Source organism: Branchiostoma lanceolatum, chromosome 4 (assembly GCF_035083965.1).
Source record: "Branchiostoma lanceolatum isolate klBraLanc5 chromosome 4, klBraLanc5.hap2, whole genome shotgun sequence".
Taxonomy (NCBI): Eukaryota; Metazoa; Chordata; class Leptocardii; order Amphioxiformes; family Branchiostomatidae; genus Branchiostoma; species Branchiostoma lanceolatum.
The window spans coordinates 27,856,786-27,873,324 of NC_089725.1; the positions used below are offsets into that span (position 1 = coordinate 27,856,786).

Consider the following 16,539-nt stretch of genomic DNA (forward strand, 5'->3'; position numbering starts at 1 on the left):
CATATCATTATTTCCCTACATCTATATCATTATATATAATAGTTTTAAATAGTAGTGTATAATAGTATCAATGATATAATGTAATCACAAGGAATTTCATGTTAATTACATATAATGTAATTCACATTTTCAAAAGAAGATACTAATTTTCTAAAGGACTAGAAATTTATGATTTTTAAACTTCTACACCGTAAGATGAAAATACACTCATAGCCCCCCTTAAATATTAATTGTAATATGCCTCCAAACAATATTGTCTAAGTATATGATTACATATCATTATTTCCTTACATCTATATCATTATATATAATAGTTTTAAATAGTAGTATATAATAGTATCAATGGTATAAATAATGTAATCACAAGGAATTTCATGTTAATTACACATAATGTAATTCACATTTTCAAAAGAAGATACTAATTTTCTAAAGGACTAGAAATTTATGATTTTTAAACTTCTACACCGTAAGGTGAAAATACACTTATAGATAATCATAGCTCCCCCTAAATATTAATTGTAATTTGTCTCCAAACAATATTGTTTAAGTATATGATTACTTATCATTATTTCCTTACATCTATATTATCATATATAATAGTTTTAGATAGTAGTATATAATAGTATCAATGGTATAATGTCATGTTAATTACATATAATGTAATTCATATTTTCAAAAGAAGATACACATTTTTTAAAGGACTAGAAATTTATGATTTTTAAACTTCTACACCGTAAGATGAAAATTTTACTTAACAAAATTATCATATTTTTTAGGGAAGATGAATTTGCAGATATATCGCCAAACATAACCACAAAGGAATCTATAAGTCATAATTTATAGAAATTATTTCTTTTAACCGAAAAAAATCTTATATACTTTTATCGGTATGCTATCAAGCCCCGGTGATTTCCCAGACTGAAATGAAGAATTTGCATTTTTTTAATTCTCCTTCATTAATAAGACCTTCACAAAGTTGTTGCTGCTCATCGGATGAATGTTTACTGTAGTCCTGGGGGAAAATCCATCACAATTTGCATCAGAGATGAACATTGGTATTTCCACAAATGAGTAAAGTTCAGGAAAGAAATCAACCTGGTCCGAAAGAATGTCTTGTACAATTGTGGGTTTGGCGTAACCTCGCCGGAGGGCCTTTTGGGTCTGTGGATATTTTTTCTTGAATAATTACGATGAATTAAGCTTATGAAGTATTTCGTGCACCTTTTCCCCAACTGCATCCATTGTGATCTAGATCTTATCAAAATACCATTAAGATGTTCGTTATAAATAAAGATTCTAATAATTTTTGTTTACATATCAATTCATCCAGCTGGGCGGGTTGGGGTGAGGTGGTGTTGTCAATCTGACTTTGCAAAGTATTAATTTCGGCAATAAATTTTTCTTTCTTTCATCAGGTATTTTCTTTCTCCAACTACTAGATTTAATACAATGACCACGAAAAAAGGATTTTGCCGTATCCCAAACAATTTGAGGATTTGCGGTGTTAACGTTATTTTCAACTTTGTGGAACTACAGACCGCCCCTTCAGTACGAACTTTTAGAGCCGGAATCTGTCAGCTTTTCTTGTAATTTTAATGATCTGCAATTACCTGTATTCTAATGATCTCTGATAACTGTAATTAATGTAACATACGTCATATTGTCATGCTGTTCGTTATGTTGCCATTGTCATTGTATGTACTGTTATGTCCACTGTATCTATTGTTATGTCAAGTCGTTTAAAAGACAATCGCCACATTTGATCTGTACCATAATCTTCTCCGCGGGACCCACAGAGTAGCTGCAACTTTTCAAACCATGGTGTTTGGGAGGAGGAAATCAGGACCGTTGATCTCGTTCCCAGTTTCGCTGCAGATCTGGGAAAGATGTTCTCGTTCCCATTCCCCTGTCCAAGGAGATGAGGTGTAGGGCGTCCATTTCTCGCCAGGTGCGCTAGTTCTGTAAAAGAGAAAAAACGAACTTAACATGGGGGTAGCCTGGAGAAATCTACTCTCCAAGTCCAAGCAGAGGTTGGTGGGGAAGATTGTGACCTTTTTATCATATGCCCCGTGTTTTGTCCGCTCTACCCACCCAAGGAGAGCGGACAATTGGGCATATGATAAAAAGGTCACAATCTTCCCCACCAACCTCTGCTTGGAGAGTAGCTAAATGTCGCTACTAACGGCCCTCCCGCCTGACTAACCGACCCCCAAGGGAAGGGGTCAATTAGCCCCTGGCAGCAAGAGATTGTGCAACACAAGCTATGCACAAAGGTTGTTAATGAAGAAAAATAGTTTTCGTTCTTTGTGAGATTGTCGACTAGCATTTTTTGCCATAAGATCGCCATGCGGTCTTATGGCCTTCAGGGTTATCTGATGTTGGCCGGGCACCGGGCGCGTGCATGGTCTGCTATTAATACCTGCCAAACAGCACGGCCCGGCATGTACACTTTCTTCTGTGGGCCCAACATAGAAAATGCTGCACGGTTGCAAAATGTTACAATTGTGACAGTGCCCGAGTGTCAGCAATTTAGTTCTTTTTACAAACTATACTTCAACCGTTTCATCCCCACCACAATGAGGTCGTATGGCCAGCTTTTTCAGAAGCTTTCTTGTTTCTGTTCCATTAATATCTAGTGACTCAAAGAAAGCAAGAGAGAATGCAACATATGTAGCTTTCACCTAGGAGACACGGCGGTTCCGGATCCTGCCTGGCTGTGGTTCACAAATGCGTTATTGATTCTCTTGCTTTCTTCTTCCCGGTCATCCTCTTCCAACCCTATCGCGAGTTCCTCCATTAGCTGCCGGATTGTCTCCTCCTTGTCTCTTGCCAGGGCTGTGTAGTAGACGACCGCGTGGAAAAAGTAGCCAGGGTTCTCTCTCTGTAACTCCGCGGCGTGCTGCATTTTGAGTATCCACCGCGTCACCACGTAGTGCAGATACGAGCCGTGATGCCGGACTGTCGAGAACCTCGGGTCATCTCCGAAAACAGTGAACATGTCGGGAAGTCCGGGCGCCCACCTCCACAGGCCCAAGCGGACGGCGAGCCTGAGAGCCTTGTATACAGTCTGGCGCTTAAATATAATTCGCACCAAGATTCATAGGTCTGCATGCCGTCTCTGTACAGGAAAACTGTTTTGGCGTCGGGAAATGCGCGATGCATGAGGTCAGCGACTAGGACTGCTCGGCCCTGCAACTTGTAGAAAATGACACTGCGATGTCGACGGTCTGACGTGACAAAGTAGTAGTTCAACAGCAAGACGACGTTTCTAATCAGCGTCACAGTAGAGTCGTCGTTCTGGAGGATTGCAAGAATGAGTCCAGTGCGATCTGGAGACCGAGGAGTCGCACTCCGACGCCTTGACATGATGAGCCTGTGGAAGATGGCGTCCAGTACCTGCGGTTCACTCACGGCTTGTGCAACAGATGTAGCTTCAACTGCTCGGGTGAGGAGGGTGGAGCCGCATCGGGCTGTTGGGAACAAAAATAGAACATATTCAGTCTTCGTCATTGACTTTACTGATTAAGTTCATACATTGATAAGTTTATGATTACTTATTGTAAATAAATGTACATGCCCAACGGCTAATTGCAAGTACAGATAAATACGATGATATTACTAGTTCCTACAGTTTACTACACTAGTTCTACATTGAGCTAGTATTGTTATATTTCACTCCCCATACCGGAGGTATGGGTAGAGTGAAATGTATTGTTTTTGTTCATGTTCTTCCCTTCTGCCAAATCTTCGACTTCAATTCAACTGTGACATTTTTGGGCCAAATGATTTGAAATTTGGCATGGGAAGTAAAGAAGGCAAATACCCCCAGACATTTTTTCCATCTATTTTTTTTTTAAACAGGCCTTTTAGAAATATTTATGGAGGTTTTGGGGCCATTTTTAGACAAAATGTATATTCTGGGCTCCTGTTTCCTGATATTTCAACTACATGACCCTGGTACTATATGACCTGAAATTTGGTCTATGGGTGCCTTGAACATGTGCCCACAGGACTGCATTCACTTCACAATTACTCATTTTGGGGACTTTTGGGCCTATTTTCATACCAAAAACGGATCAAAATTCCTATCCCCGTTCCATGTTCTATCTAAGGTTCGGTGCGTTCCATTTGTCATTGGCCAATGAACATGTGTTCCATTAGGGTTACCTGAGGTCATGTTGAAGGAAGACGCGTGCAATGAACGACACATTCAAATAAATATGTTGCTTAGATCATTACAAAAGGTCCATTATTGCATGGGGAGGGAGTGAAATATGCTGTATTTGCTCAGGAGCAAATGACGGCCTTTCTAGTTACATTTGACTTCTTCTTTTGAGGCAGTGGAAGACGAATTTACTTTTCTACCTTGATATCGTGATACGCAATCATTCATGATTTAAAGCAGATGTGGACGTCTAGGCTAGTGCAGTATACAAGTCTCTCAGCTGTTACAATGATGAATGGCAGTAAGCTTAAACATCAAGGGACGTCGGCCTTACTTGTGTTGTAGACAAAGACCTCCTGTACATGCGCAACCTTGTCGGCGATTACGTCCACCACACTCTCTAGTTGCTCGAAGGGGATCAAAAGAACTTCTGCTGCATTTCGTCTCTGGGCCTGTATAGCAAAAGTAAGTAGGATTGGAGATACAGTTTATATTGTATATATATACTATATATATTATATTGTATTGAACTCTCTAGTATTGTAATATTTCTTGTTTCCCTTAAAGATTGATTGCTTATGATCAATTTGTAATATATTGATCTGTATTCGATTTTTTTCTTATATATTTGTTCCTTATGTTCTTTTCAACTGTGAACTATCTCAGTTGTATACATTTTGAGTATGGTGTTATCATGCACATTCTCTTTTTTCTTTTAATTTTTGTCACCGCTAATGATTAATTGTTTATTCTTAATTCGCAATCTCCGGATCCGTGTTCGACTTTCTTTATATCTTTGTTCATTATTTCATCTTACATTTATCACACCTGTATTATGATTGATATTTGTTAAGTTAAATGGAGGTAGGCATCGTATAAGCCTTGTAGGCTTCTTTCCTCCTCCTGCACTTTTTAGATACTTTCCATTACTTTACTGCTATTGTTGCTATATGTGCGAATGAATAAAACAAAACGAAAACAAGTATATGTAAACTGTACAGTCAAACCTGCCCAAGAAGACCACTTAGGGGACCGCGAAAATCTGGTCTATGAAGACCGGTGGTCACTATAGTCAGGATTTTTGTAAAAAAAAATTGTTTATGGGACTTAATGGTCACATTGTCCAGGTGGTGCTTATGTAGAGGTGGTCACTTGTACAGGTTTGACTGTAGTTACGGAGTTCTTTTAACATACTTCGCGAAGAAAAGGGTGTTTGTTCAGGTCCGTGCCGCCCACAGGTCGGATGAGTACTACACATTCTTGTTCCCAGTCTACACTGTACACAGAAAACTCGTTCCCACGACTTGTGAAGAAGGATGGTACATCATTCACTGGTTCCTTATCTCCCACAGGAGCGAAATCGTCGAGCGAGCTGAGCTTGAGCAGTGGATATCTATTCCTTCTTGGTGTCACATTTTGTTTGTAGGCCCAATGCTGTTTTACCTACGAACAACAGACATCGATACAGACAAAGAACTTCAGAATCTACTATCAAAGTGAAATGGAAAAAAGATAAAATCTTTCAAGAGCTGTTGTCAATTTCGTCTTTGAAAAATCATCAAATGTGATTTAAAAAAACATTCCCAACTAGAGTTCCACGAAAACATTATCTTCGCCAAATAATCAAGGCTTATTATGGAGAGTGATTAATATTTACATGCTTATCACCCCCTGCAAATTTGGATGAAGGGATCGTCCATTTAACATGGGGGTAAAGGTCTGGGAAGGGAGGAACTATCAAGTTCATATGGGGTTAAGTGTCTTGAAAGGGAGGGTCGATCCATTTAACGTCAGGTTTATTTAACCTTGAAAGTATGCAAAATATACACTCTTCGGCCGAGGTGGTTTTCTAGAGCATGGGGTTGCGTGTCTTGAAAGGGAGGGACGATCCATTTCGCTAGGGGCTAACGATCTATAAAAAGGAGAAGGGAGGGAACATCCACTTTACAAGGGGCTGGGAAAAAGAGGCACTACCAAAGCGGGGTTGAGTTTCTGGGAAAGTAAAGAGACCATCCATTTCACATGGGTTAAGGGTTTAAAAAGGAAGAGAGGGAACATCCATTTTACATGGACTTAAGAGAATGGGAGAGGGATCATGCAAATTTTAGGTCAGGGGACTCTATTTCAGGTCAGTGAGGATGTGGGAAGAAGAAACATCCATTTGATGCAAATTTGTGGGTGGGAGGGGGAAAACATCAATTTTCCTGACAATCTAATGTGAAATATAAACTACGCACCTGGTTTCAAACTGTTTATTTGATAGCAGTTCTTCACAAAACGGAGGAATGCAAAGTGTACAATGTGTTACAAAAAGGTACAAATAGCACTAAACCTATTGATTACAAGGCTAAGTGTGAAGAACACCTTTTTGCAAAGAATGTATAACAACAAAGGACATGCTTATAAACACACTCCCTGTTGTAGACATTCATTGAGTATGGCAGCGGGTCACTCCAAGCAAAAGTTCGGCTCCGGCTGTTCTATGACGCGGTTTTAGGCGTTGCTATTGGACTTTCTTTTTTGTCCCATTTACTTGTACTAATCATGTTGCCAAGCCGAACCTCTGCTTGGAGAAGAGTGGCTCGTGACTCAGCTAAAAATGCTGAGCATTGAAAAAAAAAGGGTAAAAATGGCAAATATTAACTAAGCTAGAAAAAGCTAAGCTAAAAATGCTGACAGATGCTAACTTAAGTTAGCATTTTTAGTTAACTAAAAATGAAAACTAAATTAACATCTGTCATTAAGAGTGTCAGTGGCTCATTACTCTTCAGGCAAAAGTTCGACTCCGGCTGTTTTTGACGCGGTTTTAGGCGTCTCTATTGGACTTTTTTTGTGTCCCGTTTTCTTATGTTGCCAGGCTGAACCTCTGCTTGGAGACTAGTGGCTCCTGACAAAGCTAAAAAAAGCTAAGCTAAAGATACTAACTAAGTTAAAAATGCAGTAAATGCTGATAAGTCAATGCATGGTACAGAGGAAACTTTTTGGACTGTTTATGAAAGTAATTTTGCGGCTTAAGGCTAAGGCATCTGTCAGATAGTTTGGATTAGTGTGTTGAGTCTGTGTGTGGGCGCGTTAGTTTGTCAGTTTGTGTGTAGTGTGTGCGTGTGTGTGTTCCAACATCAGCCTTCGCCAAAATTCAATAGGACTTAGAAGGCTACAAACTACCTCTGTACCATACACGGATATCATAAACATCCACTAAATTTTGAAAAATGCAGAAAGGAAAAAGTTACAAAAATTAGAAAATCAAAAATCAAACTTGACCCAACCTAACACATTATAAGCTTAACTTAAGGCCCCTTAACTACATATATCTCTAATGCTAGGGAGTAGGGTCACATTTCTAAGCCAACCAGGCTGTTTGAAAACAAAGAATGAAAAATGCCGGCATTATTATGTATCTTCTTGATAGGCGCCTTATCAAGAATATACATAATTTAAAGGAGTACTTTAAAAAAGTTTGTGTTTTGCTTTGGAATTGTGACCCTAGCCTAGCATAACATAATACATGGTATAGATGGTAAACACACTTAAGTATGACAGTGGCTCATTATTCTCCAAGCAAAAGATTGGCTCCAGCTGTTTTTTGACGCGGTTTTAGGCGTCTCTAGCGGACTTCCTTTTTTGTCCCATTTACTTTATGTTGCCAAGCCGAACCTCTGCTTGGGGAATAGTGGTTCATGATTCAGCTAAAAATGCCGAGCGTTGAAAAAAAAAAGATAAAATTGCCACATATTAACTAACTAAACTAATTAAATGCTAAGCTAGAAATGCTCACCAAGATAAAAAAAAGCTAAGCATTTTTAGCTTAGCTATTTTTTAAATCTTAGTAAGCATTTTTAGCTAACTTAACTAAAATGGAAAACTATATTAGCTTAAAATGCTAACTAATGCTAACATATATCTCTAATGCTAGGGAGAAGGGTCACATTTCTAAGCCGGGGCCTGGCCAGGCAAAGAATGAAAAATGCCTATCAAGAATATACACAATTAAAGGAGTACTTTTTTAAAAAGTTTTCTGTGTTTTGCTGTCTTTTATATCGTATTTCTTTTTCCCGCAAGCTTTGGAATTGTAACCCTAGCATAACATAGTACATGGCACTTGTATACATGGTTGTTGTAAAAGTGTACACTTTGCATTCTTATAACAGGTCATTAACAAAGACCTCATATACAGACTGCTGGGGCGTAGCAGGAAGTTAAGATTTATGATTGTCATTTCAGTTCTAGGTTCAACCTAGAAATGTACAAAATCCCCTGTCTACCTGAAACATCATCAGCGGAGAAAATCATGATCTCTTGATGGATGGTAAGGTATTGAGCACATTTTGATTACACCCTGAGTAATTGCTAGTGGAGGGTTAGGACATTTAAAAGCAATAGCTACTTCTACACACAGGGCTTCAGCCTATCTCTGTGGTACACAAACCCGATGCCATGGCAGATTCAGTATCTGTAACAATGCCGATAGCCGGAATTGCTCTCGGAGTGACTGCAAAATTCAGTGTTTCAGAGAACAGGGATTTCCCTGGTTCTGTTAGCTCATAACTACTCAGGCTCTCCAACCACATGCCTTCCTTTCTGGCCCTGTGTCATTGTCTTGGGTCGGGACTCCAAGATATGACACAAGGCAAATTATGTCGTGGTCTAGGTTCCCGACGACCCACTTACCACCACATAAACAGAAAGGACAACAGATGGTAGAAGATTCCAAGCAGTCATAAGCTAACAGAACCAGGAAAATCGCCGTTCTCTGAAACACTGAACTTCACAACCACTCCGTTAACAATCACAGCCATCGACACAGCCACAGAAACTAAACCAACCACACACCGAGATTGTACACCACAGAAACAGTCTGAAGTCCTGCATGCAAAAGTAGTCACCACTCACAAAATGCCCCAACCCCCTACCAACAACATCACTCAGGATGTCAACAAAACACGTCAAGTACTCTACAACCAACCAAGAGATTGTGACTTGCCCTGCCAACAACGCCTCGGGTATACAGAGGGAATCGTACGTTCAGTTAAAGCTATGAATGCAACATCACAAATGATTGACTTCCCATCACGCCAATGATAAGACAGTCCCAGCCCAATTCTGTGGAAACATTTTGCACTTCGAACTGTTTCCCTTGATGACGATGCAAACACTTAACAATTAATTCCAGGTCCTCTGGCAGAGCGTACACATGAGCACCGGTCTTTCTGGATGTCACTGTGGAGATGGCGTACTTGGCATTGGATGACGACCTCTCGGCAAAGTACTTAGAGATGTCTGCTTCCAAGCTTCTTTTAGCTGTAACAAGAAAGTCAAACACACAAAGGAATTAGAACAAAACAGCCACCAAACATCTCGCTTTGTTCAACTCCAAACGCTACGAAGGCACTAGGATGCTTTCTGTTCTGCCAGGAGTGGAAATGGGGACCGAAGTCATGCAGAAGTTGAAAGATATCTAAAACTCAGGTCAAACTGTTGGCAATCAGGACTTGACCAGTCAAAATTGGTGGAACTGGCTTGGGTAAACTCAGTTCAAAAATGGTGTCACTGGCCTGAACAAAAAGTTATAGCCTCCACCAAGCCCTCTTACGGGCGTTTGAATCGTAGAATTCGGCAGAAAAAGGAATACTGGTAATTAGCCAGTAGAGTCAGTCCACAGTGAAGATCACATTTCGCCCGTTTAGGGTCTGTGACATGTCAGGTAGGTTCTTTGATGTCCAGTAATTACTATCTAATAGGTGCCAAGTAGCTGAATGATCCTTTTGTTGCTCTGCGAGCAGACCGTGACAGAACAGACAAGCCCAATAAGGACATGTAACAGGAAGTGCCTTGTCAATCACTAAACTTGTTTTGTTCATCAAAAGAACACTATCAACCAAGGAGGTTTAACCTTGATTAAACCTCCTTGTATCAACACAGAAAAATACAAACCTCATTGGGATATGTACAATAGTCATACCTTGAAGAACTTGTTACAAGGTTTGCTATCCTTCGCTTTACATTGACAAGATCTGACAAGGCAGAATTCGGGCTGTAACTTATCAAAATGGCACCCAAACCACATGGCGAGACCGTGATCAGCGATAGACAATGTTTCTACTATTAACTGTAGTTTAACAAGATTTTTTATACGTTTTTGGTTTTTTACGAGTTTTAAAGGGCCAGAAAATCACTTATAATCTGCTCAGAGTAACTGAAAAAGCTGCAGTCTGCTGGTCGCACCCTAATTGATTTATGGCCTCAACGCCAAAGCTACTGCCTTTGTTCAGAAAATGACCAGATTAATTTTACTGCCTTTCTTCCTACCAACATATGACAGACTGCAGCCTGCAAGTGAAACCCTGGCATAGTTAGTCTGGTAGAGACTAAAAAAGTCATGGTCATCGACTCAAGTTGGAGTAAGTTGTACAGATTTTACTCACAGTACCGTGTTAATCCAGTCAACAGTCTCCTCATCTTCTTCAATCCGTTCAACTTCTGCAGCAGGGCCCCTCACTCAGTCAGGTGTACACATAGACATCAGCTGCAACAGGTGTACACATAGACATCAGCTGCAACAAACACAAAAGGCTCAATGGCTGTCCAATGGTATTGGGAATGTCACATATAATAAAGACTTGACACCTCTGACAAAATTTGTTCATGACCAAAAATTTAAATACAAGATGTAACTGTGGACCATGCCAGTGCCAATGCACAAACCATGTGTATGCCCAATTACAGATCCATTTTCATAATGAATCCTATCACCATTAACTAATGCTAAGCAGAGCCTGCTGTCAAACAATTATACAGCACAGATAATGCTCACCTTGTCAAATGTGGTACACCCATTCTCTTGAATACTCCTGGGCTAAGTGATGCCCTGAATGTTGTCGCAAAGAACCTTTAGTGTTGCTGCCCAGGTTCTTGCACGGTCCAGACATATAAATCAATGGATGCCTCCTCACCATTGCTGCAACAAAACACAAAAGACAATGGCGAGTGAGAATGTGACAGTTATTAAATACTGGACACTTCTAATAAAAAAGTAAAAGTGCATGTAATCACCACATGTACCAGCCAACAAAGTTCCAACGGTGCGATACTCATTTTTTCTTTCTGCAAAGCATTGGTGAAACCATATAAAACCTCCTTGGTGAAACAAATGGATAATTTCCTACGAAAAAAAGACAGTTGAACAAAGACGGTTGAACAAAGACGGTTGAACAAAGACAGTTGAACAGACATCTTTACAGTTGAAAATTTGAATTTTGTTGGCAATCACAGAACCTTTTAAAATATTTTTTTATGAATTTTACCAACACGGCTTCAATGAGACGCTAACGAACACACCTTAGACACTTTAAAGCACTGCGCCTGCGGTCTCGAAAATATACAGTAAAGTTTAAACTTACTGTCGGATGTCATGGCCGCGCTGGAAGACCCGCCATAAAGGCAATCTACAACTTGTAGATGTGGGACTGACCCCGTTCATCCATGGCCGAGTAGCCGCGGCTGGAAGGACCGCGCGCCATGGACGAACAGTTACGGGGAGGCGTGGGACCAGTCCCGAGGCGGACTGCGCTATCATCGCCCGGTGGGCAGCACTTGACGGTCTCGAGAGGAAGAGACATTGCAGCCGTTTCCAAGCTTTGCTGGCCGCGAACTAAGCTCTACAGTTGGGAAACATGCATTTGAAAAGTACCCAGGCTTGTGATTGGTGTGGCAAGTTGGCTTGTGATTGGTTGAATAAATGCACTTTTTGTATCTCCCTATTGGTTGTCTTTGGTGATGTCTTTCACCCGGATTGGTCACCTGTCTAATGAAATTAAAGCTCACTTAGATGAGTCTTTTACCCGATTGGTCATCTGCGCTACAAGAGGGCCTGCATGGGGCCCTTGGGGGTAGTGATTACAAATTACGCAAAATTTTCGCCGCCGATTACGAATTACGTTAAATTCTCAGAGCTGATTACGAATTACGTTGAATCACGAGGCTTTCCAACGGACTGTAACACTTTTTGACGCAGAATTCTGCACGCGTCAAAACTACTAATTGATGACGATGAATCTGTTTATAACCACACGAAACGGTATAACTAATGATAAGTAGCCGTGGTGACGGCAGGAAATGTCGTATGGGAGGTTTCTGGGGAGGTTAGTACCAGGGGCAAAATATTGCTGACGGTATGACCACGTTGAGCGCCGAAGACATTTCCCTGGGGAAAATGTTTAAATCTTGACCCTCTAAAACGCTATTTCCTTGATTTTGAGTGCCAAATTTTGCTGGTAGACTAAAGCTATGTTTGATGACATTTCTATATGTGAAAATAATACGCAAGGGTTTCATCCGAGGACGGTCCGAGGGCGTGCGCGCCGAGAAAAAAAGTGAAATCTTTACCCTCTGAAACGCTATTTCATGCATAAATTAGCCTACGCTTTACTACTAAGACCCCGTTCACACTCATTTTTTTCAATCGCGATTGAAGTATAATCGCGATTGTTCGATCCGATCGCGATTGAACGCAAAGAAACTTTTGCGTTCACACTGCTTTTCACCAAGTGGATTAAAGTACGCCGTGATCCGATCGCGATTGAAGCACGATTGAAGCATGCTATCGGCGATCATCTGGTAAATATTGTTGTTGTCCTTGTTGTCCTTGTTTTGTGTCTATTTTTCCGCTAGACATTGTCACTTGGTGCGGTAAATGTCCCTCTTTCGGTGACATTTCCCCAGTTTGGCCTGCACCTCCTCCCTCCCCCAGATTGCGATGAGGACCCTGGTCTCCTCATCGCGCCATCTGCCACCAGCTGAAGTTACTGACGGAGTTTTATTCTTCTTCTTGGGCATTGTTGACGATGAAAAGTTGTTGTTGTTGTAAAAGAGCGATCTGACGTGCGGATTGGGTTTGTTTTCCCGCGCGATGCGAACTATGACCCCACGTACCCGCATGTATGACCTCCCACCCCCGGAACCAGCCGAAATCTCCGCCGATCGCGATGGAATGAATCGTAGTTGTGTTCACACTCAAAATTTGATAGGATTGGATTGGATCCGATCGCGATTAATCCAATCAAACTACCTCCGGAGGTAGTTACAATCCAATCGCGATTGGATCGTTTTGGATCGTTTCAATCGCGATTGGGAGCGTTCACACTGAAAAAATCAATCGCGATCGGATCGATTCAATCGCGATTATACTTCAATCGCGATTGAAAAAAATGAGTGTGAACGGGGTCTAATTCATAAATTACGTTGCAGAAAGGTACGTAGAACGAAAGTGCACGTGACCAATTACACGTTACGGCTGATGTACCGATTACGAATTACGTTGGTTTTGGGCGCGCGGCTACCTACGGATTACGGAGACTAAAAATGCCTGATTAATCGATTACGGCTTACGAAAAGGGCATGCAGGCCCTCCTACAACACACAAATATAACCTGAGATTGATAGCAATGGACCAGCTAAAACTGAAAAGTTTTTTCACAAAAATCCAAGGACATTAATAACTAGAGTTCCATGAACACATTAGACATAATCAAGGCTTATTATGGATAGTGATTAGTATTTACATGCTTATCACCCCCTGCAAATTTGATCATGCACCATACCATTTGGAAGTTATGATGGGGCGAATGAGTCCAGTCTAGATAGGGTTAAGAATCATTTGATGGTACAGGGGTTTTTAACTCCTTAAAGACGAAGCTCCTTTCCATTAATAGATATCGAGAACCCTTTCTTCCACCGATATCCGATGAACTACAAGAAAGTGACTCCTTCAGACTTCTTGGTCTTATCTTTTCCAAGGCCCTGTCCTGGAGAAGCTACATAGAGTCCATCGCCAAATCCGCAGCGATGAAAGTTGGTTCGCTTCTCAGAGCCAGACACTATCTTACTCCCGAGAGCATACTTTACCTGTACAAATCCACCATTCGTCCCTGCATGGAGTACTGTTCACATCTCTGGGCTGGAGCTCCAAAGGATTGCTCGAACCTTTTAGACCGCATCCAACGGAGAATTAGTGTGGTCATTGGTCATCGTTTGGCTTCAAAACTCGACTCCCTTTCTCACAGACGAAACCTCCCTGTCTGTTGATATTATATGGGCCCCAATGGCTCGATATTGCAGTGTTGTAAGTTGAAAGTGATGATAAAATGGTACAGTCAATATATATGAATACATTCTTTATTCCATATCATACACATTTTGAAAAGCATAGTACATGTGACTTTTATGGCAAGCAGTGGTGCAGTTTTGGTGCAGTGTACTCTCCAAGCAAAGGGGAGAGTCTGGCTGTTTTTTGATGTATTTTTTGGTAAACACTTTAAAAACCAGCTGGACCCACACGTCTGCTTGGAGAATAGTGGGTGTCCCATTTCTTTATTTATCTGACCTACATGTACGTTTATGCAAGGCCATCTGTTTACATGACCTGACACTGTCACATTATGAAATGCAGCGGGTTAACAAACTTTCCTGACTAATTATGCAAATTAGCTCCTGGTTTGCATAATTAGTCATTGATTATGTAAAGTGCCATCTCAGCTCTCTACATACCAAACATCACAACGATCTGTCGACCCCTTCTCAAGTTATTCATGTCCGACTGTCCAAACAAAAACACCCACTGCAGTTCTAAACAAGACGCTAGGGGGCCCAAATTTACAGAACTTACTTTCTGTGGCATGAAGTATCTACCACACAAAAATCATGACCATAGCACTTTCAGAAAATATGCCCCTAAATTTTGAAGCTCCGCTGCAGTACCTTAGGTACCCGCTAGAAGGCCCATTATCGAACTTGACCTTCCTTTCTGTAAACCCTACCCATCCACTAAATATCATACAGATCCATCGACAGCTTCTCGAGTTATGCTGGCGACATACAAATACACATCCACACAAAGCCTGCTGCAGTACCGACGGAAAATGCCAGGGGAACCATTTTTGAACTTGACCTTCGTTTCCACAACATCTATACACCTACCAAAAATCATGAAGATCCATCAACGTTTCCGTCACTTTTTTTGCCCACATACAAACACAAAAAAGTTAAAAGTCCGCTGCAGTACTGTTAAATAACACAAGGTAAACCATTTTCCAACTTGACCTTCCTTTGCATAACCAATACACACCTACCAAAAATCATAAAGATTCATTGAAGCTTTCTTGAGTTATGCTCCTGACATACATACAGACCCACCCAACAGAATTTTCAACCGAAAACATAATCTTATCCGAGTACAAGTACTCGGCGAAGATAACTATGACCAAAGAGTTACGACAGTGCCGCAAATCGTAAGATTAACGTAAAACTCGTCACGCGAAAGCCTAAGGCTATTGGCAGGACGATCCTGTCAGCAGTACAAAAATTTGCACTGCTGACAGGACGATCCTGCCAGGAGTGCAAAAATTTGCATCCCAATCAGAACTAGCACGTCTCCCTCGCTCGAATTGGTGCCGCTGGAGAAGACGGATGCCCAAAGTGTGTGGGTCTCAGATTCGCAACCTGTTATCCACCTTAAACAAATCCACGCGAAGGCTACTGTGCTGCAATACCCCTTCTCACTCCGATGTAGGAATTGACACGGTCACCATACTCGATTTGAATATCTGTAGTGTACTAACGTTATATATCTGTACTATGTATCTGTACTATGTATCTGAATACGAATAAAAATTATACGAGTGGTTGCCATAGAGAGACATGTACTTGGTACAGACACGGACCTTTCATTGGGGAACAATTAATTCGATATTCTGTGGAGTTGCAGATGGTAACTAACGGAGTCTGGTAGAGACTACAAAAGTGCTAGTAGTACCATACAAACATTTCCATAGAGAAGGCCTCAATACCGTATCATAATTCGACGGAAGGATTTCTTTTCGTCAATCAGTAGCGAATGATATATATTTGTGACCTTACTTGGCTGTGACCTTACTTGGCATACCTTCTAACCAACTAACGCCACCTCACTGACTGACCGACAGGCGGATATGTTTCGTTGTTCACGTTGATCCCCAACTGAGGAAAAGTTCAAGACCAAGTCTGATGCCAGGAAAAGGACGCTTGTCTCAATGTCTGTACTAGTATATTCAATAGGACTGGACAGCCTGATGTAAAACCGGTTTCGGACCAGAGGCGAGGACGTGCATGTAGCTCCACTACAGAACACTGTATTGCTTACTACTTTGTTGATTTTTCTTGCGACGGCTGCTGACACAAAGTTCTGTATAACGTTAATCACTGAGCACGTAACGTTATATGATCAGAAACCCGTGTAATGTTTGGTGAGGTCTGTTATTATTAGTGGTATAGGCAAATGATGGTTGATTTTATTGACCAAATACTTTAACTTTTGCATTAGTCTATTAAATTCTGGAGCA

At 41.0% G+C, this 16,539-nt stretch overlaps 1 protein-coding gene and 1 long non-coding RNA gene across 3 annotated transcripts; both read right to left on the reverse strand.

The window, feature by feature from the left end:
* Positions 1 to 739: 739 nt before the first annotated feature.
* Positions 740 to 4,629, reverse strand: LOC136432127 (uncharacterized). Its single transcript, XM_066423140.1, has 3 exons — positions 4,500 to 4,629; positions 2,682 to 3,470; positions 740 to 1,959 (listed from the first exon to the last, which is right to left on the reverse strand). Exons 2-3 carry the CDS (start codon positions 2,996 to 2,998, stop codon positions 1,812 to 1,814), a joined length of 465 nt encoding a protein of 154 aa, XP_066279237.1. The 5' UTR covers positions 2,999 to 3,470; positions 4,500 to 4,629; the 3' UTR covers positions 740 to 1,811.
* Positions 4,630 to 6,403: 1,774 nt separating this feature from the next.
* On the reverse strand, positions 6,404 to 12,165 carry LOC136433812 (uncharacterized). 2 transcript variants are annotated; one of them, XR_010755661.1, is made up of 4 exons: positions 11,566 to 12,165; positions 10,980 to 11,123; positions 10,591 to 10,719; positions 6,404 to 9,466 (listed from the first exon to the last, which is right to left on the reverse strand). It is a non-coding gene; the product is annotated as an uncharacterized lncRNA (long non-coding RNA). The 2 variants fall into 2 exon arrangements; XR_010755660.1 differs by having other exon boundaries at positions 10,591 to 10,691; positions 11,566 to 12,162.
* Between the last annotated feature and the right edge of the window lie 4,374 nt (positions 12,166 to 16,539).

Bases quoted from the DNA above. Each gene is read 5' to 3' on its own strand.
- LOC136432127 (XM_066423140.1), bottom strand. From the start codon at position 2,998: ATGTTCACTGTTTTCGGAGATGACCCGAGGTTCTCGACAGTCCGGCAT. The intron at 1,960-2,681 runs GTGAAAGCTACA...TCTCTTTTACAG, and splicing joins GGAACCGCCGTGTCTCCTAG to AACTAGCGCACCTGGCGAGA.